This window comes from Cyprinodon tularosa, unplaced genomic scaffold, assembly GCF_016077235.1.
Source record: "Cyprinodon tularosa strain WSP-4 unplaced genomic scaffold, ASM1607723v1 ctg1030, whole genome shotgun sequence".
Classification (NCBI taxonomy): domain Eukaryota; kingdom Metazoa; phylum Chordata; class Actinopteri; order Cyprinodontiformes; family Cyprinodontidae; genus Cyprinodon; species Cyprinodon tularosa.
In genome coordinates, this window is record NW_024037817.1 from 111,850 (window position 1) to 137,881 (window position 26,032).

Genomic DNA, 26,032 nt, shown 5'->3' on the forward strand with positions numbered 1-26,032 from the left:
TGATTAATTTGGAACCTTAAATACCTCATGCTTATTAATTCTACTAAATGCAGCTGTACTCATTACTGCATCTTATTGGGAACTTATTACTATTCCAGCAATTGTATAAACCATCAGTACTGCATGTTTTCATATTAAATCTTTTGTGTGGAGATAAACATACTGTATAAACAATGCATATTCTATATGCCTGCTAGTTGAAAGAATAAGCAAATCTGGTAGAAAAGACATTTCAGTGTTGTTTAACCATAATTGAAATCCCAGCAAATCGTGCAAACCTTAAGGGAACTTGTAGAGGAAAAGCCTAGAACATAAGACTATCATGAGACCCACATCAGCTCCTAAATCCTTCTCTAGTGCTGCAAGATCAAGTAACAGCATGCCATGGGGGCTAAGTCTGAGTCAAGCTCTCCCTCCCTGATGTCATTATGCCAAATAGTAAGTCCAGCTATTTTCATCTCTAACCCAATGACCCCTTGTAGTCAAAGGTTACTCTAATCTCATTGTGGACCTCTAAGCAGGACATAAGTGACGGGTATCGGCTTTATCTAAAATGGCATGAAGTGCTTATACAATGATTGTGCTTCTTTAGTACTCAGTGGATGAAACTGCAAGTGTTGCTCACAATAAATATTTATAGCTATCTAAAGAGTCGCAAATCACTGATCAGAGTAACAAAGCACTACCAAACATTTTACAGTTTACATCAGAGGGAAATATTCATTTGACATAGATAAGAGCTTTTTGACAAAGTCTTACATAGAATGGTTTAACATGTTTGATCCACTTGGACCTGAAGCTACTTGGACTGTTCTTAAAGAAAGTAAAAACAGCCAAAGTGGTTTTATTCTATTTCGACTAATCAGGTGATCAACTACATTACAATAATTTCAACTTCTTCTTTTAATGAGAGAATTAGGGTCCATCGTGGCCAGTCAAAAGCTTTATGTTTAAATTATTATTTTTTTTATTCCCTGTTGCTATATTATATTATATTTCCATGGTTTACAGTTTGCTGAAGTTTTGTTTGTTAGTAAGCAAAATGCTTTTGTCTCTATTCCAAAAAAAAAAAAAAAAAGAACAACTGGACTTTCTTTTCCAATTTTAAGATGTTTCGCTTCCCATCAAGGAAGCTTTTTCAATTCAATTAAATTGTCAAATCAGCAAAGAATTCCAAAAGTCAAAGCAGAACATAATGGTGAAAAGATTAAATGCAAAACCATCCCCATCCCATTGTTGCTGAACTGTCTGAAAAACTCACAAGAATTTTCTCCAAACACAAAAATCCCAGTGCATTTCAAACCAAACAAGACCCTTAGGCAGAAACTAGTGCATCCTAAAGACAAAACCCCCAGACCTGAGATGAGCGGAATGGTGTATGCAGTTCAATGCAGTGAGGAATGCTCTGATCTTTATATTGGAGAAACCAAACAACCTCTTTACAGATGCATGGCACAACACAAGAGACCGACCTCCTCCAGACAAGACTTGGCTGTACGTCTAAACCTTATGGACAAAGGAAATTCTCTTGAGGACCAGAATGTTCACATTTTGGACAAAGACAGATGGTTTGAAAGGGGGTGTGATGGAAACCATTTATGTTGAGACCAAGACCTTTCGCCTGGTCAGCCAGGCCAACAATGCCCCTAATCGCTACCACTTTCAAGAGACATAGACCAGTATCTGGTATCGCAGGCTAACAAAAACTTCAACGACTCCCCATTACTAAGGGGCGAACCTGATCTTCCAGTTCAATTTTCATGTTTCCTAATCCTTTACAAGGCTTTGTCGGGCTGCTCTATAAAGCTTTAAACTCAACGCTAATTCTGACATTTTGAATCGAAAAAGCTTCCTGGATGGGAAGCGAAACATCTTCCACCTTGGAAAACAATGTCCAGTGGTTTGGTTTTTTTTACCTTTTTGGAATGAGTTTAACCTGGATGACTGAGAATCTTTACAAGCATTTTGTGTATATTAATTTAACAAGACCATGTGAATGGAGGTACAATACTGCTCATTGTAAACATGATTCAATGTAAATATGTGAGTTAGCAATGCCCAGCAAAGGCGGGAAAACGGATAAAACAAGAGTAGTTTCTATAATTTGAAGACTTTTGAGATTTTATTTATTAAATGGCAACTATGAATAGAGTTGTTTTTATGTGTCAATAGGGTTGTTATCATGTGTATAGATTGTCACAGCAAAGACTTTATTTTGTTGCTCCCAGAGCTATGCCTACAAAGATGCTCCTCCTCTGTCCAGCTCCATTCTCTCAAACATTTTATTGTCTTTTTTTTATCCTGACCTTTGTTAAAAACTAGACCATCTTAAACAAGCAGGCGATCATAGTGAAATGCCAACAGGTGAGTGTAAATTACAACCAATCACAGCTCTTAGAGGCCTGCATCACCCCTACCAATAGAATCAATCACACCTTCTCACTAAGAGGAGTTTCTGTCAAGTCTTTGCTTAGACATCTTAAGATAAAACCCCTTAAAATGCATGTTTTGGCTAAGATAGAAGTTACCTAAAAAGTTGTCTTTGTGGAGAAGGGCCCTGCTTCTAAAACAGCTGTGAAGGTGAAAAAGTTGGGTATTACTGTGTTAACATCTCTAGATTTCTTTAGAGACAATTACTAGCAATGTATTTCAGACAAGTATTTAACAAATGTTGTAAACCTAGAGTATGATCTTAAAACTTAGCAAAAAAGCTGTTACAAAAATGATCAGTTGGTAGTACAATATTTTGTGATTAATGTAAAATCTGAATGGTATCTCTGGCTGAATGTATTTTGTAAGCGGTCATCATCCAAATGGCCAAAATTGATCTTATTTGATAATACTGTCTGCAGGAAATGAGTGATTTCTCAGTGAACCAGTAGAACAATAAAATGTGCCACCACAAAGTGCTGTATCGGTTAACAATATATATTTCCTATTTACATTTGCTCTGTTGTTAGGAGAGCTTGTAGAGCCCCCAGAGGAACAATGTTTTCCAACTCTCCAAAAAAGTTTACATTTTTTTCAAGGTAATTTGCATTACAAGCTAAAAATCGACTGATGAACTATACATTGAAAGTCATTGTGCATAAAATATCTCACTAGTTTAAAACTAATTTGGTAAAAAAAATAGGTCTACAAAGTTTGATGTAAAAGATACTTGAAGAAGTAAATACTTTATAATAATAAACAAAGCTTTTGATATTAAAATGCTTTTGAAATAATTTTTAAAAGAATAAAAGATCAAATGTTTATACTCACCCCTGTCTATTGAGGATGCTCTGAGCCTGCTGCTCTATAAATAAATCTCCAGGTGAAATGCCATAACGTGTAGAGGGCAAAGATGCACGGCGGGCTGTGCGGGGAGAGCTTGGCACCGCTACGATTGCATTGTTTCTGGTGGAGGCGGGGCTTTGATCTCTGTGGTGGACGTGCTGCCTCTGTAGTGGCTGAGGCTCATGCTGTTCCGGCATCCGGCCTCTAGAGGTGATTGGGCGCTCCTGAGCTCCCCCTCTGCGATAATTCTCTACATTCATTGCTCTCTCCTGCTCTGAAGATTTGCCAGGCCTTTCTTGAGTTGGGGGAGGAGCTCGATTTGTTTGGGCGGACCTTGGTGGGTCAGCAGGAACAGGATCTGGCTGTGTTGCCATGTAAACCCTGCCCACTCCAGAGCGGTAAGGTACTTTCGGTTCTTGTCCATGAGCCTCCACTTCTGTTCTCTCTCTGTCTCTCCTGGCGCTGACCTGTCGCTCAGAGGTATCGGATTCACGCCGGGAGCGGTAGCGTGGGGTGTACTCATTGTCTGCTTCTTGATCAAGGAGGATGCCATAGCGTTCTGAAAGCTGCCTACGGCGCTCAGCTTTGTAGCGGGCGATGCGTTCAGCCTTGGAACTGAGGTTGGATGATGGACCTGATGTCGGTGTGGAGGAGGTGGATAATGTAACTGGATCAACGTAAACCATGACCGGATCTGTGCGTCCGCTGCCACCTTTCGCCTGGGTGGTTCTGTCTGGAGATGTCACCTTCTTCCGTGGCAGCTCGACCTCTTCTCGACTGTAGCGCCTCACTGGCGTAAACAGTGGAAATACTTAATTCCTTGCACCTCTTTAACAAGCAAAGATTGGCAATTTCAAGTCTTGTTTCTCTAATAGTTTCTTGCGTATAAACATTTAATCTAGCTTATTTAGCTGACCAACAGATAAATTTTGATATACTTAGGTATACAGCAAAGTTTATAGCTGACATAAAACAGAAATAGGTTTAATTCATTATTTATTGGCAGAGCATGATGTCAAGCTTACCCATCCCACGAGGCTCACAGGGGTCTGAAGCACGGGTGTACCGTGGTGGATCTTCCTCCAACATTCTGTTGGCTACAAAACCACCTGGCACCAAAGCAGGTGGTGTTTCACTTTCAATCCCTTCTAGTCGCCTGGCTATTCTCTCTTTCCTATCAGAGACAAATGTCGGCCAATGAAATTAATTAAAAGCTGAACACTCATAAAAATATATTTTTAATACAGTTATAATGGCCCAGTGATAAGTCAAAGTGACCGATCACTGTGTTGATCAGACACTTTGACCATCCATCCATCCATCCATCCATCCATCCATCCATCCATCCATCCATCCATCCATCCATCCTCCATCCATCCATCCATCCATCCATCCATCCATCCATCCATCCATCCATCCATCCATCCATCCTTAGTTTGCAATCCAATATCTGTCCAAGCAACTTTAAATTTTATGGTGAAAGACATTCCGTAAAAATTCAAAAAATATCCACTGGACTTGGTTTTCAAGATTTGAAGACGTTTCGCCACCTCTCCAGGAAGCTTTCTCAATTCAAATGATTTTATTTTAATTGAAATCTGAATTGAGAAAGCTTCCTGGAGAGGTGGCGAAACATCTTCAAATCTTGAAAACCAAGTCCAGTGGATATTTTTTGAATTTTTACGGAATGACTATGACCTGGATGACTGAGAACCTTCATCAGCATGGTGAAAGACACTTATTTTATTTTATTTGTTGAAGCAATGCAAAAAAGTATTACTTTGAAAGCAAAGTACATGGTTGAAGACCCAAAGTATGTACAAAAAATTAGATTTTTGCATACTTGTACTTCCCCTAAATTAAATATGAATTACACATACCTGTTCATTTCCAGATCCTTGGAGATGGCTCTCTCAAAGTATTTTTTCAACTCTGATACTAAAAATATGGAAAACAATTTTAACATTTGAAGAGTCGGGAAAAATGCAGACATGATCATTCATTTGTTTCATTCGTTTTACCGATACACACCCTTTGGAAGAACGACCAGAAGTTTGGCATCTGTGTCTGAAACACTTTTGACCAAATTGGTCTTTTCTTTGAAGGAGAAGTCACTCTGAAAACTTTAAAACCAAAACAAAAAGTCAAAACCCGACAGTCAGTTTCAGTTCTACATTCAGATTATTACCACAGTCATTAAAGTTAAAATATTATTATTATCATTATTCATGAGGCTTAATACAAGAACCAAGTACATTAAAGGGGTCACAGAATGCAAAACCAAATTTACATGGTCATAGATGAAATACGACAGTTCAGTGGGTGAAATGGACGTACAGAGAAGTTCAAACCCGATTGACGCCTCCTCTCTCTACAAATCTCACAATTCTAAACTTCCACCATAAAACAGGCGAATCCAAACGAAGCACCGAGATGATGTAAATTTGGGGGTTGTGCTTTATTTGGTTCTGGCCTGTACTTTTGTCACGCCCCGAAATTGACATACAGACCAGCCCACTGGTTCACTAGGCCAAGAACATGAATAAAGGCAGATGTAAGACACCAGTTTAGCTGTTTAGCCTACAGTTGGGTTTACTTCTATAAGAATTACAAAGCAGGCAGTTCCTCTATTGAAAGTGAGCAAGAACTACGGGTATAAATGCAGTGTTCCAGGCTGCATGGAGTAAGGGGAAATTGACTGAACCGGACCTCATCAGAGAGCCATGAGCAACCCGTCCTCAGCCGGAGGAGGAGGGCTGGGGGCCGGTAGTTCTGGAAACCACAAACTATTTTAAGTTTTCTTCCTGTCCTTTTCCCTATTCAATGAAAAAAAAAATCTGGAGACAGTTCCTGACACTGAAACACCGTTTAAATTAGATTTGGTTATTTATAAACCTCTTTATGAGCAATTTATAGTTGTGAGCCAGTTTCTTCGGGTAATCATGTATGTTTACATAATATAACGCTTTGCTGAACTACTCGCAGCAACTGAATCATCTCATATAGGCTCATGATACAAGAAAAACCTCTACTGTTAAAATTCTGGATTTCATTTGATGTACCAACAAAAGTTAATGCCAAGCATTGAGATGGAAAGAAATATATTTCACATAAAATAAAAATTTGTTGTACTTAGTCCCCTTTTCTCTGGTGACCCTAAATAAAATCCGGTTAAACCAACTGTTTTTGAAATAACCAGGTACAGTAAGTGGAATCACCAATGGGTAATTCAAAGTCTCAGTAAAAACATTAGTGCTGTGAGGGGTTTAAAGTTTTTAGGGAAAATTGAATAGACAACATACTAAACATTAACACTAAGGTCAAGACAATAGCTATTGACCATGAAGAAGGTGGATACACCTAATCATTAAGAGTTAAAACCTTATAAGACCCAGCTATCACAGCATAAGCCCAACAGACAGAGCACTGACAATAAGGTTGTTTGCTTCAGCAGCCAAACTCACTGAAAGCCTAGCTTGTGTTTTTAGCTGGTGCTTCTGGAATCATCCCAGTATTATAATGCATTATTTACTAATTACCAACAGAGGACTCTAAAAACAAATTAAACATAAACTTGAAGCTACAGCTGAAAACAGTTGATAGTCCCTCCTTTTACTTCTCATAAAAAAATAAATCAATTAAAACCTAAGCAATATTTGGACAACACCACCTAAGGAAAAATGTTGGATTCAAATAAGGGCCTGATTGCTTCTAGAACAGTAGATATGGTATGGTTCAGGTGTTCTTTTAGAGTTAGTGAATACAGTAATAAGTAGAGTAGATGTATTTATGATTTGTAAACATTTCTGGATGAGTGAGTGGATGAGTTCCTTGTCTTCCCATGCCTGACTGCATTCTCAACTTGCTAAAGACATTTGACACAAAATAATTACAGAAAAAAAGACATCTGTGTGATTTAGAGGCCCGTAAAATCTCAAGTCAATACCAACCAATTTTTAACTTTTCTTCACTATGCTCGCATTAATGATGTTGACTTAGTGGCCCAATATTTTACTATTTGTAACCACAGGCCTTTTCTTCAGGTCATCCTTCCAATCTTTGAAAGATTAATATGGCATTCTGAGGTCAAAATATGTTTTTGTCGAATCAGGCATACAGGAGGTTCTGTATTGCCCGGAAGTTAGGTTTGTTTCCTCCTGAAATTTTTGGGGGTCAGGTGGGCATCTGGAATCCACCCTTGGGGTGGGAGGTTCTGTCATGGCACTAATGACTGGCTTAATTACTCATTCCATTCACCTGTCTAACTCTGCCCAGTTTCTCATCACTGCTGCTGCCTATATTTTTCTCACCACCTGCTCCTGCCTATATTTAAGGTACCTGCATCCAGTCATCAGCCCCGGATTATTCTTGTTCTCTCTAGGCATTGGTGAGAGGATTTTAAGAGTTCCTTGGTATTTCTGATTTCCTGATCCTGACTCGTTCTGCCTCTCAACCACTGAACCTGCCTGTTCCCATCTGTTCTCAGTGATGAGAGTGTTTTTAGCTTTCCTGAGTGTTTCTGATTACCTGATCCTGACTCGTTCTGCCTCTCAACCACTGAACCTGCCTGTTCCCATCTGTTCTCAGTGATGAGAGTGTTTTTAGCTTTCCTGAGTGTTTCTGATTACCTGATCCTGACTCGTTCTGCCTCTCAACCACTGAACCTGCCTGTTCCCATCTGTTCTCAGTGATGAGAGTGTTTTTAGCTTTCCTGAGTGTTTCTGATTACCTGATCCTGACTCGTTCTGCCTCTCAACCACTGAACCTGCCTGTTCCCATCTGTTCTCAGTGATGAGAGTGTTTTTAGCTTTCCTGAGTGTTTCTGATTACCTGATCCTGACTCGTTCTGCCTCTCAACCACTGAACCTGCCTGTTCCCATCTGTTCTCAGTGATGAGAGTGTTTTTAGCTTTCCTCAGTGTTTCTGATTACCTGATCCTGACCTGTTCTGCCTCTCAACCACTGAGCCTGCCTGTTCCCATATGAACGGTTTGCCTGAACTCTCTTTGCACTCCTGGACCTCTGAGCCTGCCTTTTTCTGTTTTGTTGCCTTGAATAGTTGGTCCTCTCTTCTGAGTAATGGCATACTGTGGGTTGAGAAGACTGATCCAGAGGTTAGAAACACAATTCCCATAAAGAAATAAACACATCCATAAAGTGGATGTGTTTATTTTATAAGGTTGAGAACAATTAGCAACATGTTGGTCCAGTTTGTGTCTGTTAGGACACAGTTTGATCACACAGCTAGTTTAAAATGAACACCAGGGGCTGTTAATTAAACAGCAAAGAAGAATATTTGACAAACAGCTAAAGAACTTAAAGATTTTCTTTTCTTACCTTAAAGATTCTGTTGGTAGAGAAGTTGAGCTGGAAAGTTTTGTTGGAACGTTAGATCCCAATCCTGGAAAAAGAGGCAGGAACCCATTTTTAACTCCACAATCTCCACAAAACTTTAGGTTAATCTACGTACGCAGAGATTTAAGAAGCCAAACTAAACTCGGCAAATGCAGTCAAAGGAAATGTGTATTTATGACCGTAACTTCCATGTTCATTGGAACCAATGGTGCACAGCAAAAACACCAACTCATGTAAACTGAGAACTTAAAACAGTTTTTTTTCATTTGAGGATAATTTACACGCAAGTCAGAGTGTGTTAAAATGGGACATAATATCAGATAATATTAGCAACCTTTTTTAGCCTCTTTTTGTCTTATTCTGTTTTCAAAATACTCCCCTTTTAATCAGAATTACATTTGCATTTCTTTTAAGCTTGGTTCTCAGTCATTAACACTTTGTCAGTCTCTTTCTTAACCTTATCAATATTGTAATTCATTTATTGTTCAATTCAGTTCAATTCAATTTATTTTTATATTGCCAATTCACACCACATTTCATCCCAATGCACTTTAGAGAGACAATTGATTGGTTAATTTTTTTTCTGTTCTTCATCAATTAATTGACTTTGTGGGATTTGACCGCGGACATTCACTTGCATTGTGTCATTGACTGTGCAGTAATCCCTTTGTATCAATAAACAGGAAAACTTCTCTTTTAATAGGAAGGAGACTCCTTCTAAACCAGACTCAGTGTATAACCCAAGGCTTCCATATTTTATTTGTAGGTGCAATAATTATGGCTTTAAAAAATAAAGAATACTGGTGACGTTTTGTTTTATACAGTATATTGTTATTCCTGAATATTGCAATAACAAAATTTGTCGTGATTAACCCAGTTTTCCCTACTGTTCCCTTGTTGTTGTGACCACACAGTCCAACTCTCTTTTTTATTCCAAGTTCGTTTTTTGTAATTAGTCAACTTATCTTTACTTGAGAACAAAAAGAAAGACCATACATGCAATAATTTACTCATCAGCATTCTAGATGAGAATTTTTTTCCAGCTTGTTATTTAGCGATTGGCTCCAGGTTTTGGTAGAGCTAACCAGCCAATGACAGCACTTTGGTGTAAAGGCCATAAAAAAATACTTACTATTAGTTACTGTTAGTAATTATAATCTCATCTGTGTTGCTCCTATCTTCTCCTTAACGTGATATAGTGGCTGTTGTTAAATTTGACAGTTGTTACCGTCACCCGTCTCCCTCCATTCATTCTTCTGTATTCTGTGCACTGATATTAGCTGTACTGAAACAGAGCCTGAGCATGACGCTACAAACGCCATGCTTAACAGTGCTTCTAGTGTTTAGATTCCTCTGTTCTCACTGTTATAGTGTCCAATTGGGGTAATCTTTCTCATTTCACCTGAAAAATAAAAAATAAAAAACTCCACAAAATATTTGACTCGCTACAATTTGCTGAATCCTTTTACGATTTGGTTTGTATGATTACATCAATTTATGAAGAAAAGCAGACACTACGAATAGTTCCTCAGGACTTGAGTGGTCTTGTTAAAAATTTGGTTTTTATTCTTACTTAAGCACTTTTTTGGAAGGCCACATTTTACTCTTACCTGAATAAAAAGGCTTAAGTAGTGCTACTCTTACTTAAGTTCCAGTTTTGAGGTAGTCTTACAAGACATGTAGTCGCAATGTGCTTCACAGTCATTTCATCCTAACTATACAGACAGATGTGTTAGAATTTTCTTTTCTATAGAAAGTCAGCTAATTCCGCTTTGTCATTGACTTTGGATCATTGACGTGCTCTCTTCATCCTCTGACATGGAAGCTTTCTGCCTGGCTGTGTGTTTCCTGGACGGGGCCGCCTTTTGCAGCTGCCTTTTGCATCTCTGCTTCTGTCTCCTTGAACCCCAGTGGGTCTCAGCAGATGGCCGCTCACACTGAGCCTGGTTCTGCTGGAGGTTTCATCCTGTTAAAATGTAGTTTTTCCTCTCCACTGTCACTGCAAGCATGCTTAGTGTAAGGAATTGCATCCAAGTCAATGAGTCGATGCAATCAACTGGTTTTCCTTAGATAGAAAACTTTTAACCAGTTTGACTGTGTGATCTGGTGAACTATAAAGTGCCTTGAGATGACATGTGTTGTGAATTGGCCCTAGATAAATAAACTGAATTTAATTTAATCAAGACTATGCATAAAGTCCAGATCCCTATAAGGATACAAACCATTTAAAGATCTTGACCATTTCTGATTATTACAATACTGAAATGTCTAGAAATATTTATGCAAGTTATCAAGGGCATCAGAAGACATGGATATACCTCTACAACTTGTTAAAGGAACAGTATTCATAGTAATATCAATAAGGAGGTTATGGGTCTATTGACCCTATACAGAATCTCTTGACCCAGTGATTTTTGTGAGAACATTTTCTATAAACTTAAACATCTGCCTCACACTCTAAATATTTTAAAATTATTCATAATTGTAATTATTCTTCAACAGAAAAGGAGGTCTTTTAATTCATCATTAAAAGAACGAGACCATACAGTATTCAAGCCTACAATCAGCGTGTAGAAGCTTCTGACAAACACTGTACACTGATGCCCAAACTGGCCTGTATATGTAATCTTTTTAATGCTGTAGTGCTTTAAATACAAATATATTCACCTTTAAAAACTGTTTAACTAACAGCAGACTTTATCAAAGCGGCAAAACATTTTCTATCTATTCCTGTCGTTAAATTTCTGCCATAGAAAAAACCAAGAACTGTTCAGGTTCCAAGGAATTTCATGTCTCACTATCAGACAGAACACATTTCCCAGCTGATGGTTGACCCTTAAACTCTTATGTCAGACCCATAAGGCTGATCATGTTTCTGCCTCAGACGCCTCCAGAGCCCCTCTGACTAATGCTGACCTCCAATGACTTTACTGCAAAACTGCAGCCATTGTAGAAAAGTAAAGGCTTGTGGTGACACACCCAAAAAAAAAATCCCAAAAGGATGATTTTGCATATTACTTTTTTCCTCTGATTATCAAAATTCTTTAATTGACCTTCCTTTCTTACATTTTCACAAAGAATGCTGTTTATCCAGTATTTTGTGCTTTATTTCATATCAAAAAAACCAACAGCTTGTGGGGAACCCTACAGGCTGTTGGTGTACGCATGTCTGGCTTCAGAAGTATACTTTGTCTGTGGAAAGCCCCTCTATATAGAGGCCAGTTCAGGTTCCCTAGGAAACGCCTGGAGGTTATCAGCTAAACAGAAGGCACAAGGTTCATAATGGACCAACTTAGGCCCTAAAGCATAATGAGAAGAGAGATGGTCTAAAAATATCTAGAGTAACCAAATAGATTCTCCCGGTTCTGCTGGACCCAGCTCTCTGCTATATGAACAAGTCTAACTTATTAAGATTATAACATTTTGAGTATCGTAACTTTTGAAGGTAGGATTATTCAAGTCGAGGGACACACTGAAATCCCTCTTTTAAACTTTGGAGACAGTTTATTGCCTTATTTAAAAGAAAGATTTCTGTATGTCTCCATAACATTTAAAGGACTTTTAATTGTTGAAAATAAACCTAGTGTACTGGTTCCTCATTTAATCCTATTCCACAAAGCAAACATCAACCTGGAACATAAAGCTCTTCTTCTGCTAAAATTAAACTGGAGAAAAGAAAACAGGTCAATAGTTCCTCTTCCACAGGCCTTACCTTCCCTACAGGGCTGCACATGGTTCACATGGAAACTAGAGATCCATGGGTTTCGAAACATGTTTGAATTAGGCGAACTGTTACTGGAACCCCGTATGTTCACAGTGGTGATGACCAGTGGAAGCAGCAGCGCTGGAGATGATCACAGCCGGTGGGCAATCGGACAGGTAAAGATGGAGGTGGCACACACCCACAGAGCAGAGAGAGACAGCCTCAAAGCAAGCTGCGACCCTCACAGCCTGGCAGTCACACCAGAATGTGTGTTTTGGTGTGTATGCAGGTGTCTGTTTGCGTCTGTGTGTGTGTGTGCATGCATTTGGGCTGAGAGAGGGAGAGAGAGACAGCACAGCAGGGTGTTAAAGCAGCTCAGAGCCCCTAATCAGATTACAGGCAGAAATTAGCCCTGATGGTAAAAACTCTGGAAGGGGATTGGAGGAGGGTGCCAACAGAGCTGCAGGGGGTGCCCTGGGGTCCAGGGCTACTGGAAATCAGATGGTTGCTAAGGACACTTAGGCCAATGCTTCATCCAGAGTAGCCAGGTGTGATCAGATTTAAAAAAATAAATAAATAGATCAGGCTGTCACCGCGATGCAGCAGTCAATTGGTTTAACAGTAGAGGTGACCTCAGACAATAACTTTTGGCTGGATTCTTCCAGATCATAATAACAGCCATTTATTTGGATTACAACAGCTTTTATGGTAGGATTCTTTTAAAAAGCACCAGAGTTAGACAAAATGTATTATTTACATTGGTTTAATCCATTTTTTTTATTAAAACTTTTCCCCATTGTCCTATCAACAGAGGGAGAAAGAATAACCAAGTTACATTTGAAAAGATTTTTATCGTCCAGAATGTATTTTTTCTTCCCCATTTCTCCACACCCTGAAAAAAATGCATGCATTTCAAATCTGGAAATTCAAAGTTTCCCTTTGTTATAAGTTAGTCATTTGAGGTTGTTTTCCAAGGCAATATTTCCAGTGTCTATCGCTTTGACCAGACCAGAGGCAGCTTATTCAAATCAGTTTGCTGCAGTGACTGAGGAAGACTCAGCCAGTGGGGAAACCATGCATGATGTACAAAAGCCATGAATGCACTGCAAAAAAATGAAATCTAAATAAGTCATTTCTTCTTAAAATAAGGGCATTTTTTCTTGAATTAAGGATTTAAGTGAGACACTTTGCCAATGGAACAAGACAATTTACACTTAAAATAAGAAAAAACAATTGCATTGTCTTATTTTAAGTGCATTTTATCTAGATACCTTATTTTATGAGAAAAAATACTAATTCCATTGGTAAATCATCTTATTTACCTGCTCAAATTAAGGGCAAATACCCTTAATTTAAGACATTTTTACTCATTTTGAGATCATTTTTGCAGTGTGTGTACACGGAAAACAAGAAACAATACACTAATGATCATCACAAGGCAACCAAGGTCATTAAATTAAAGTAAGCCTCTGCTGTGGAAGAATATTAGTGGATCTATTGCTTAACGTCTGCCGGCGGATGACCCGGGAAGAAGTGATGACGGAGCGGTGTAGGAGGAGATTACCTCCTAAGTGGAGAGCAAGGCTTTTGTCCACAGAGCAAGGTCAGAGTTGACCTGTCAGACTGCACTGGAAAAAGGATCTAGAAATAAGTGAAAATCTATTAAGTCTTAAATTAAGTGAATTTACCTTTAATTTGAGTATGTAAATGAGATAGTTTGCCAATGGTATTAGAATTTTTACTCTTAAAATAAGATAATTCGATAACATGCACTTGAAATAAGACAATGCAATTGTTCTCTTATTCTAAGAGTAAATTGTCTTTTTCCATTGGCAAAATATCTCTTTTACCTCCTCAGTTCAAGAACAAATGCACTTATTTCAAGAAAAAATGACTAATCTAGATTTAGATATTTTCCAGTGCGATCTGTTCATCATGTAAACCTCTGCCATTGTAGATTCCCAATAACAGTGAGAATAACACTAAGAATCAAACAAACTGATTGCAATTAAATTCTGCAACATTCTAAAAGCAAAATTAATTTGCTAAACTTAAGCTTGGAGTGAGATTATTCAGAGATGGTTACACTTTACAAAAATGATCAAAAGCTATAATTTAATGGTAAAGACAGCCATTTATTAATGATTAACAGTTTATTAATGTTCGATCAGTGTTTATAACTCGAATCTAAACCATTTATAAAAGGTAAATAGATGAAATATTAAACTATTAAGCCCACTGTTGTTATGGTTAGGGCTAAACCAACATGGCAGGGAGATATGATCAATTTATCTTTCATAAATGGTTTATATGCAGTTTATAAATCTTTATAAAATTATAATAAACAGTCTGTTGATCGATAATAAATTGTCTCTTCACCCTTTATAAATGAGGGTAAATTTAAGTGCCACGCCAGAGATTTATGTAAAGAACACAAAGTACTGCATAGTCTTAAAATTATGTATTAAATTTGTTGACAGACAGGCTAAAGTTAGAGCAGAAAATACTAATGAAAAACAATGTGAGAGGAATATCAATAATAATAAAAGATCTTGATAGTTTTAGCAACTTTAATACAAAATGTCATGCCCTTTGTGGTCACCCTCTCAATAATGAATTAGAAAACATTTCTTGGCTTTGCAGAAATTAAAACCTTCCTGTCATCGCCAAAGATTTTTTTTATTGTCATTTTTTCATTATGCATGCAAGTATGTTTTGCAAGTATATTGCAAGTTCAGCTAATTTTCTAGTAGTTGTTCTCTGAATGTTTACTCCACATTCTCTGTACGTTTCCTCTACTTTCTCTTGCATCTCTGCTATTCCATCCATCCATCCATTTTCTGTCACACTTTTCCCAAGCAGGGTAACGAGGGGTGTTGGTGCCTATCTCCAGCTGTCTGGAGAGGCGGAGTACATCCTTGAGAGGTCGCCAGACCATCGCAGGGCAACACAGATACAAACAACCATTCACGCTTAAACTCACACCTAAGGAGAATTTAGAGAAGCCAATTAAAAGCATTCATGTCTTTGGACTGTGTGAGGAAGCCGGAGTACCCAGAGAGAGCCCACGGATGCACAGGGAGAACATGCAAACTCCATGTTTAAAAACCCGTAACCTCCTTGATGCAAGGCGGCAGTGCTACCCGCTGCCCCACTGAGCAGCTCTCTGCTATCCCTCTCCTGACAAAATATATGGATGCATGACATCAACAATTGGACAATTTGGGGTGCAACAATCCATGTAGATTAAAAACACATAGTTTTACAATAATTATGTGATTGGATATAGAAAATTATGATGATATGAATTATATTTAACAACAATACTTTTGAATTAACAGCACTGTTAAAAACACAAATATACTTCACAAGGTTATTAAGAGCTTTATAATGCAGAGGAGGATCTTGAAGTGGATATGCTGTTGGAGCCAGTGAAGCTGTTTTAGGAGGTTTGTTACACAGGTCTTCAATGTAACTCACACTTTGACTTTTAAAGAAGTCATTTATGTCTCTCTCTTTTTTCAGACACCCTGCCTGTGAGTCTAATAACCAAACGCACACACGCACCTGAGCCCAATTCAAAGATTCATGTTAATTCATACACCTGATATTACAATACCTCTAGTTTACGCAACCCAAGAGAAGAAAAAATGCCTAATTTACAGCAGCAGACTCCCTCACCAACTGTTGTCTTTTACACAGACCCACCTTTTCCTACAAGACCATAACTCCTGGACTGTTTAAGTTATCACAAGAATCAAACCAAAACTTACCAGAAAGCAGAGATAGACTTGCGACCCTACACCCTACCGCTTGGTCCTGTGTACTGTAGGGTAACATTGTTTTAGCACAGTAAAAAGTACAGGGGACCAAAACAGACTTTTGAAAAAGTGCAGGGGACATGTCCCCCATGGCCCCCGAAATTGCGTCCGTGTGTTTAAGACATTGGAGGTTTTGTTCGAGAAATGTAGACATTTTTTTTGTAGATTTGTTTGGTGTGGATGATTTTCTAAACAACTGTCATGCCTAGATTATACTGAAAGCTTAAAAGGAAAGGATGTCAGATGTAGCAAGTGAGGTGGTACGCAGACATCCCAAGTTCCAAAACCTCATTTCAGAAAGATGCTTATTGAACCCCCCAACACCCAAGCCTATACCCCAACACAGCCGCACTGTGCCCCACACATACACGATTGATTGCATACAGTGCACCTCGCAATGGTGTAATGACTCTTCACCTTTACTAGATGTGGATATACTTAATATATTCTGCTGTAAAATGAGTCTCATATTTTCAATTTTTACTCGAGGATTCAACCTTTGCCATTTCACAGGACACACAGCTTTGAGTGGTAATTAGGTGATTGTCAGAGAGTAAACCGAAATCTATCGGCTTATTTTTCTGTCTAATCCAATCAGCGCTCTCTGACAACCAGTGGCCTGGAACGCTCGTTGAACAGAGCATCGCATTGGACAGATACGCGCAGGTTTCACAAGCAACTTCCTCCCCATACCCCCTTTTTCTTGCTGTACCTGCGAAATCGGAGTAGTTCTAACCCGCACATGAGGCCCGAATTATTTTATTGCCTGCACGCTCTCACTCACACATAATTTATCCGACTTGCGGGCATCCGTGAACAACTATCAATATCAGGGAGACTCCTGGAACTTCCAGAAGGCTTGGGATGTCTGTGGTACGCCTTGAAAGGTTTACTGTGAATATAATACACAATGAACTCTGAAGCCAAAGCTCAAAAGCTCATGGCCCCAGTGACTACTGGAAGAAGTCAGAACGTCACGGCTCAGGCCAGGGCCGTCACTAGGTTTGAAAGACATGGGTGGCTTAGCCCCTAGGTAAGATATTGCGCGCGCACAGCGCGCGCCGAAATTTTTTCAGTGCACTTTCTAAGGCGCTGTCTATAAATTCATTATTTTAAGAGCAACATACCTGGGAAACACTTCCCTCACTAATGCTACTTCACCAACTAAACTACACCAGTTAAAATGTGCTAAATTACAAAGAGTAAATGGTAGGTGCCATGCATTACTGCATAAATGGAAGAAGGCAAGTGGTTCGCCACTCATCATAATGGAAACCTTCTACAGAAGACAGTTGTCTAACCAACAGACTCCCAACATCTTCATAAACCCTTAACCTGGCCATTCATCTTTCCCCATCTCCCCTGCACCCACAACCTGTCAGGAACCCCTGTCTGCTTTGCAATAACCCTGTTTCTGTGTGTGTGCTTGGTGTGTGTGTGTGACCTGGACTTTGGCATGTCTTTCTCTACACCTGGCACAGAGAGAAACACATATATGTGAGGAACTTAACAATAAATGCAGCATTATCTTTGATAGATTTCTGCTTAATCTAAAGTTTAACCACAAAATACAAGTTGCATAAATGGACAGTAGGCAATAGGCAATAGCATCATTGCAAAGAAGGATATCCTTGAGACTTTTTCACATCAGTCTGACAAAGTTTTAATGCAAATAAAGGAAGTATTTTTAAGTACAATGTATTAATGAAAACACAAAATCAACAGTATATGAAACGTACAACTTAGAACTATAGTCAACCCAAGGAAGCACTACCATATCACACAGTGTCGCCCTATCAGACTGGTGGCACATAGATATGGGAGAATTATCCTGCCATAATGCAAGAGCACATAACTTCAATTAGAGAAAAGAATTTCATCTTCTTGCACTCAAAACTTATATTGCTCACACTCAAAACATGCGCTCTCTCTCAAATATTTTCTCTTCTCTCAAAAATCTTTGTTTCTTCTCTCAGATTTAAACAGATATTTTCTATATTATCACAGATATTTTTTCCTCTCGCTTGCCTCCATCTCCGCTCTGCACGGGTCTCAGTTACGCTCTGCTTGCGGATTTGTTTTGCTCTCTCAGACTGCAGTTGGATCGTTGCCTAGCAACCTTTCCAGCCAATAGAACGACAGCCTCGGAAAAGGTGCGCTTGTTTAACCCTACGGAGTGTGCCTGTGCTACTACGCCACTTATAAAGCGTCAGCTGAAACTGCTATTTACAGTAGTTTTGTGGCTGATTGTTGTTTAGAAATAGAAAACCTGGTTTCATTTCTTAGTTTTGCCCTGGATTTTGTAGCGTTTGTGGACGCTACGTCGCTACTTGATCAAAACAATAACGTCGCTACAGGAAAGTTACTTGATAAATAAAGCAGCGACGCTACGGTCAAGCTACTTGAAAATGTAGTTAAACTAATAGCTTCGCTACATGTAGCGGCGCTACTGCCCATCACTGCTCCTGTGACAAAACTATTATAATGATGCTAGTAGGCTACAACAACATCGTGTTTTCCCACACCACTGACTTTGTTCACCATGGTAACGTAATTCCTACTGAATCAGACAAGCTATTAGGCCTATATTGTCTCTTTCCTCACTCCAGGTAAAGTGAAGAAAATGTAAACCGCTGACATCAAATGGCAAACTCACCGTATGTATCTGCACGCAACCATAACTTTCCTAATCAAGCTCGATGACTGTGTGGAGATTCAAAGGGCGCGCTGTTGCTGCACTGCACAGCTGCTATGGTCCAGTTGATGGCCGTGTACCACGTGACGTGACGCTGGACGCGGAGCCAATGAAGGAAATGAATATCCTAACGATATTAATAATTGTATAAATAATTGTGTTTGTAAATAAACTAACAGGAACTTATCTTCAGATTAACTTGCCTTCTTGGTGGCTCGTTTTCAGTGCTTTACTGCAATTGTTTGGGGTTATATGGAAAAAAAAATCAATAAATAAAAAAATAACAATAAAAATCGCAAAATAATTATGGGGTGGCTAATACCAACGAAGGGATGACTTCAGCCACCCTAAAATAGGTCTAGCCACGTCCCTGGCTCAGGCTCTATCATCTGAGAAAAGGCTTTGATGTCATGTCAAGAGTTATTTGTATGGATACTTAGCCTTGTGATTTTTACAAGATGTCCTGGTGTTGGTTTTCAGTGATGGTAAAATTCCTGGTTTGCACATCCTGTACCAAGACATTCAAGTGTTTTCAAACATGGACTCAATGGACTTTATAGACAGAAGGCTGTCAGCAGCTTTCTACCATTTGTTAAGGTTTGATGTTGGCTCTAAAAGCTGACATCCAGGTTCAGACAGGAAATATGTTGTATGATTGATGAAGCATTTGTATCTTTGCCAAATGAAGTGTAAACATTAGTTTTGGACATTTAAAAACAGAAAATATATACTCTGACTGCAGAGAAATGACACTGTTGGGACTATCTGCTGATCATGTTGTCTGACACAAGCTCCAGTGTTGTCATCAAAACATTCCCTCTTAGTCCTTTAAATTTAGACACTTGGAAGGCTCATGTTATGTCTCATGCCAGTGTTGTTTACATCCGAGAGGTCTAATGAATGACCTCGCTGCTTGTTTTGGACAGTTAAAAAATAAATAAAAAAGACATAAAGCAGAGAAGAAAAGGTGATCATAGGAATGCATGGGAGTTGTAGGCAATGAGAAGGAGTTGATGGATGGACAGTGCGAATGAGGATTTTAAAGAGAGGAATAAGAAGGCGGGAGGGAATGAAAACAAGGCAGAGAGAAGCCTTTGAGACGGTCCTCTGGTAAACACGGCTGGTCGGGCTGACGGCAACCAGTCACAACACATGTTGCCTTATTAGGGTCTACAGGGAGCACAGGCGAATCAAGTAGTCGTGGGGAGGTGTGGGGGGGCATCAAAAACAGGAGACGGTGAGCCAGACCAAGACGTTGCAATCTCCGGGGGTCAGTCTGTGCTGAGCATGCCTCATCTGAGCGCCTGCGGGGTCACAGCAGGTCCAACATAGTGTCCAGCACTTCCAGGCATGTAAATAAATCTGATTAATAATTTGTTTAGTCCTAAAGGAAGGAGCAAGTAAGGATATTTGGAACCATTAAATCAGATTTAAAACCAGCTTGATTGGCCAAGTCTCTGGCCGTTTCTCAATATGTGTACTTGTGCATTCTCGCCCCTCCCTCTTTACCCAGCATACAACAGAGCAGACTTGTCCTTTCTTGAGATTGATAGCTGTCCCAGCATGCACTGCAGCAGCAGAAGTTTTCAATGGAGCCTTCACAGAGCTCAGAGTATTAATTTAAAAGTCCTCTTTTCTATTGCCGCTGTTCAATAAAAGTAAGTTTTAAGATCATTCTAGGCGAGAACATTATACTTTTAAGCGTCGCTATATGATCCATTTACCGCAGTCATCCCCATAGTCGGTCCTCGAGGGCCACTGTCCTGCAGGTTTTAGAGGTTTCCCTGCTTTAGCACAGCTGATTATGATGATTAAAGCTGAGCAAAAGCCTGTTAATAAGCTTTCAATCTAAATCAGCTGTGCTGGAGCAGAGAAACCACTGAAACCTGCAGGACAGCGTCCCTCGAGGACCGACTTTGGGGAATCCTGATTTACCGATTTAATGCGTAATTTGAAAAAAACATATCCAAAGTTGAGAGGACCGCAGCAACCAGCGGACCTCTGAAGCTGACGGCAGCCAGGGCTAATCGCAGACCGTCTGCAGCGCAGCCCTCTCTCAGCATAGCCGCGTGTGAAGGACCGCTGGCTCTGATGGCAATTTTTTTTTTTTTTGGCAAAATTTTCAGTTGATTTGTGTTTTTCTGACTGTGTTTTGTATTATTTCCCCACTAAATGAAAAAAGTCATAACTTATTATATTAGAGACTATTAATAACAGGAGGTGAAATGCAGCTCCAGACGAGCCGAGCGTGTGGTGACGTCACAAGTACGAATCTGTTCCAAATGCCCCATATTTATGCTGCGTGCTCCCGTTCTCCCCAAGTCCAGACTTTCCTGTGTTCTTCTCAGAAGCATACTTGCAGAGGACATGAGTCCCTGCTCACATTCATCTGAACTGAGAAACGGACTCTGTTTCAATCTATCATATTGTAAATCAAAATCTGTCAGAACAACAATTACAAAATGGGAATATCTTAGAGGAATATGATAAGGAGAAAAAGCACTGTATGTGCAAACTATCAATTTTTATTGTAAGATGGGTAGGTGCTGCCTTCACTGCCTGTAAGGTGTTTATAAGGTTAGCCTGAGAGACAGCAGGAGAAAGTCACTGTTATTGTTGGACTTTTCCAGTGCTAGACCTGTACAGGTCATGGGTTAAAGAGGTCTATCCCATTGATCCTCTCTTCTGACGTAGTTAGTTGCATTTCTGTCCTCATTTCCTTTTTGGCTGAGCCAAACCCCACAGTGGAGGATGCCCACACGAAAAAACAATAGTAATTCCAGTCAAATAGTGATTTAAAAACATGTATAAATCTATCAAAAGAAAATGTGTCCAAAAACAAAGCTCTCTTAAATGGATTGAACTTCCTTATTGTCCCTCCCACACAAAGGTTTATTGTGATCTCTGCAGCTCCTACAGAGCTAGGGGACTCTGGGCTGCCTCTCTGATAAAAGCTCAAATTCTTTCTGTGTGAGATGATGTATTATGCAGAGCATATGAAAATGTTCACAGCTTGTGTTGTTGTTTTACAACCTTAACCTGTGTAAAGCTGTATGTTATCTCTCACTCTTCCTTTTTCATATTTGTGGGGCTGCTTGTTAGCTTCTTCACAGGAAAACTACATTATGCTGAGATTTCACACAGATTTTAATGTTTTAATGTTGTATAACATCTAAATGCATGTGGTTGCATTGAACTTATTTGACAATATCAAGATGATGAAATGTATGTAATTGTATATCAGACCATTTTTAACATTTTTTAAGCCCTGAATCTTTGGCATAGTTAGTAACCCAAAAGTAAAGATATTGTTGGTAGCTTTAGCTTAGATAGAATCATTTCATTGTTTCTTCTCAGTAGATATAATGTTTATTATGTCATGTCCCAACTTCAATCTGAAAGATAATCTGTGGGAGGAGTTAGTATTTTGGAATCTGGGTTTTCAACCATAAGGTCTTGGTCTCTAAAGGTCTTGTCTCTGTGTCTTTACTCCTGGGTCTTGGTTGGCATTGTCTGTATCTTACATCCAGCTTTTTTAGACAGAGAGACTATATACAGTATAAATTCTAAAAGTTCCTTTTCTTATTGCATTTATATTTTATACAGAAAATCCTCAAATTTCATTTATATGCTGATGATATTCGATTGTGTCCAAGCTCAGCAATCACACTCTGTTGGCAGACAATTCTCCACTTTGCCTTAAAATCTAGGCATATTAAGGCAAAGGGGTGTGTTAGTCTAGTGCAGGGGTAACCGAATATAGAAAATCATCAATCAGTAAAGGTCCGGAGACATTTTTAATTATAATCTGTTACTTTAAACAGAATTTAACACTGAAATAAAATAAGGTGTTTATGGAGAATCCTGCTTCACAGCAGTAGGTTGAGCCAAACATACTAAAAATGTGCGGGGTCATCTTTGAGCATGCCATTTCACTTCTCTTTCACCAGTTCACCATGGTTCTTCCATAGTTTCTCTGCTTTCTTTTTCTCATCATCTTCTCCTTCTTTCGCATCGCCCGGCTTGCTACAGGTTTGCCTGCTGTGTCTAAAAGTGGCTGGTTCAGTGACCCTGAATGACATAGCTCATTGGCTAATTTGTATCACGTGCATCCTGGTGCCGGATGCACCGGAAGGCTTTACTATATTGACAGGAGAAGCGGCGCAAGGGAAATTAGACACTGCCATCGGACAACATACAGTAATTTATAGATTTCATGTCAATCAGGTTGGGTCCGGATTAGCCAGCAGTTGTGTCTGGATCCGGACCTAATCCGTGACCTCTGGCCTAGTGGTTAGAGCAGTGCACCTGTGCTCTTAGAGAATGCAAGCACCCGGTTTGATCAGTACAGCCTCCACTCTGGGTTCCTGAGCAAAACCCTTAATCCCACTATGCTCCCTGGGCGCCACACAATGGCAGCCCACTGCTCCCCAAGAGGATGGGATAAATGCAGAGTTAATTTCTCCATTATGAGATCATTAAATTTCAATTCTAAATAAAGGTGAAACTATCATTCCAGCTGCAGCATGTAACCCCTACAAATTTAATGTCTGTCTAGTAATAAACCACATATGTAATAAATATATAGATTCCCCACAAATGAATGGCTGCTGCCTACTACAAATTGGACTTCCCACTAATGTAATAACCCTAATATTTGCAGAGATGTATTACATTTATGGGGAAGTCTTTAACTTCCCTATAAATGTACTGATGCAATTAGTAATTGCATTGTGTTTGTTGTGACTGTGCTGCATTAACTTGAATAAGCTGCATATTGTTGTTACATTTGTGGCTCATCACGGAGCTACACAGCCTCCTACATCTTTAGCTCCTGCTATGAAAAGCAGTCAGAAAGCAGTCAGAAACAAAAAGAGACAACACAGGATATACTGTTCTGTACAACATCTTTGAAGTTTCATTGTCTTTTGACAATTCCTGTATTTCAGTGTATAATAGCTTTTATCATTTAGAAAACAATTTTAAGCTGAGATCATTTATGTTGCAGTCTGTATTAGAGGTGGTTTTTCACATTTTATCTCCTCCAGTTTAGAATACTGTAATAGTTTTATTTTTTTTAAACATCAATCTATAAAGAATGCTACCTGAAAAAGCTAAACAGAAGAGTACATATAACTCTGTGTTCTTGCCTCCCTACATCTACAGTACATCTCTATGTGCAGTTGAGGATGATTTAAAATCCTGGTTTTGACTTTTCAGGCAGCCCATGGGCGGGCCACTAAATACATTTTAGACCTTTTGGAGCTTCTAAATGTGTCTAAAACTCTGAGGTGTTTGAGACAACTGCTTAGAACTGGTTTTAAAACCTATGGAAACTGTGGCTCCAGGCGGTGGCTCTGGAAAGCTCTCCCAAGATCCACCAACACTGCAGCCTGTTTTAAGAACAAACTAAACATTTTTATGTAGACAGACCTTTGCTGTTTATATTACTTTGTCTTTTATAAATCAATTTGTGATGTAAATCTCTGTAAAAGCTACCATAGAAATAATGGCCCTCTTGTTTTGAATTAAGAGACAATGTGTCATTTCCCAGAGAACAAACTGCATGCAAGGAACTTAGCTATCACTTAAATTATCCAATATAAAGCATCTCACTTGTTGACAAACGGCATGAGCCTATCACTTCAGTATAAGCCTCTCTGAATGAGCTGCCTGAAGAGGAGGTAACTAATTAACTCACTTACATTTATAGGGGTAATTTTTTTTTTTTTTTTTTTTTTTTGTATTTACTTTTTGGAGTAGTTTTACTCTACCTTACTTTTAACTTCTACTGTAAAAAATTTTTTTTTGGGGGGGGGGTTGCTTATTTTTAAAATATGATAAAGTATCACTACTATTGCTTGAGTTATATGTCTAACATCTCTAGAATAACTTGGTGAAAGGCAAGATTTTTTAAAACGAAACTGCACCAAAGACAGACACACCAAAAGTTTATGTTAGGCCTATCATGCCAAGAAATCTACCCCTGAAAATCTGTAATAAAATAAATCATGATCACTGCAACAAATAGTTAGGTGTAAGTACAAACTTTTGGTGCCAGTCTAAATGTAAGAGATAAAAGAAAGTGAAAACACTATATTGTCATTGAAAAAAATAAACAAAAATCACATTTTATGAGCCTTAACTAAAGTTTTTTTTCTTTTTCTTAAATAATAAACAATGAAAAACTCTTATTGGACACCCCTGATTGTATTTATGTTCATTACAACTGCTGCAAATAAAGACTGAATCACTGGAAGCATATTTGATCCACAATGGATTAAGTGGGCCACACAACACACAAAGTGTTTTTCAGTTCATTAAAGAGTATCTAATCTACAAAGGTGTAGATTTCCATTGCAGGACTCCTTCTGACATTTGGTCACAACAATTCATGCTGCTTATTTTCATAAAACAAACTGTTCGTAAAACACAGAGGTTACAAAAGCGACTAGTTGAAAAATCTTTCTGAAAAGAAATTGCGAAATCTGCCATTGTCAGAGAAAGTCTTGCGATGGGTTATTGGAAAGGTATGACTCTCTAGATGAAGGCAATGAGGGTCAGAACAACAACATATCTGGATCCTGAAGCATTTTTTTCAGAGGAGTTCACCTCATTTGAAAAAGCCTTAAATTGCAACTTCTGTGTTTCAAGTTCTACTAGTTCCAATCTACTCTGTACACCCAGAACTAGAACCAAACATGGAGAAGCTGCGTTTAGTTCCTAAGCCCCACTGATCTGGAACAATTTCCAGATCAGTGGGGCAGAGTATAAAAGAGCTGAATGCCTGAGTTATTTAAAGCAAACTTAAAATCCCATTTGTTTAGAGCTGCCTCTGACTGTAGATGTTAAACTGTTACCTTTACTTTCTTTGACAGAATGCTTTTTATATATTTGCTGGTTAATCAAATCAAACCTTTTTGAATTATCTCTGTATTGAATTGTACGATGCAAATAAACTTGCCTTGCCTCAAAGTGCAGTGAAACCGAATGTATTTCTGAAACAATATAAGTGAGCTGTTTCACCTCTCGGGGGGGCTGGGGGGGGGGGGGGGGGGGGGGGCAATGACAGCATGTTTGAAGAACTTTAATTCAAATAATTCTTCACATCTGATTTATTTTTATTTTTTATTAATAAAGGGCAAGCTACTGTTTTTGATCACATGCATATCCCTTACAAATG

At 38.9% G+C, this 26,032-nt stretch overlaps 1 protein-coding gene across 8 annotated transcripts in view; it reads right to left on the reverse strand.

Annotated features, from left to right (window-relative positions):
- The window catches only part of LOC119780932 (supervillin-like), an 82,882-nt gene that overhangs the window by 52,189 nt on the left and 4,661 nt on the right, over positions 1-26,032 (reverse strand). For 6 of the 8 annotated variants that reach the window (XM_038281201.1, XM_038281218.1, XM_038281216.1 and 3 more), the window contains exons 1-6: positions 12,343-12,596; positions 8,613-8,676; positions 5,308-5,399; positions 5,157-5,214; positions 4,302-4,450; positions 3,262-4,066 (exon numbers count right to left, since the gene is read on the reverse strand). In XM_038281201.1, coding sequence (XP_038137129.1) covers positions 3,262-4,066; positions 4,302-4,450; positions 5,157-5,214; positions 5,308-5,399; positions 8,613-8,676; positions 12,343-12,403 — 1,229 coding nt within the window. In that variant the 5' untranslated portion in view covers positions 12,404-12,596. Of the gene's footprint in view, positions 1-3,261; positions 4,067-4,301; positions 4,451-5,156; positions 5,215-5,307; positions 5,400-8,612; positions 8,677-12,342; positions 12,597-26,032 lie in introns of those variants that run through there. The other 2 variants (XM_038281230.1, XM_038281222.1) reach the window with 2 other exon arrangements.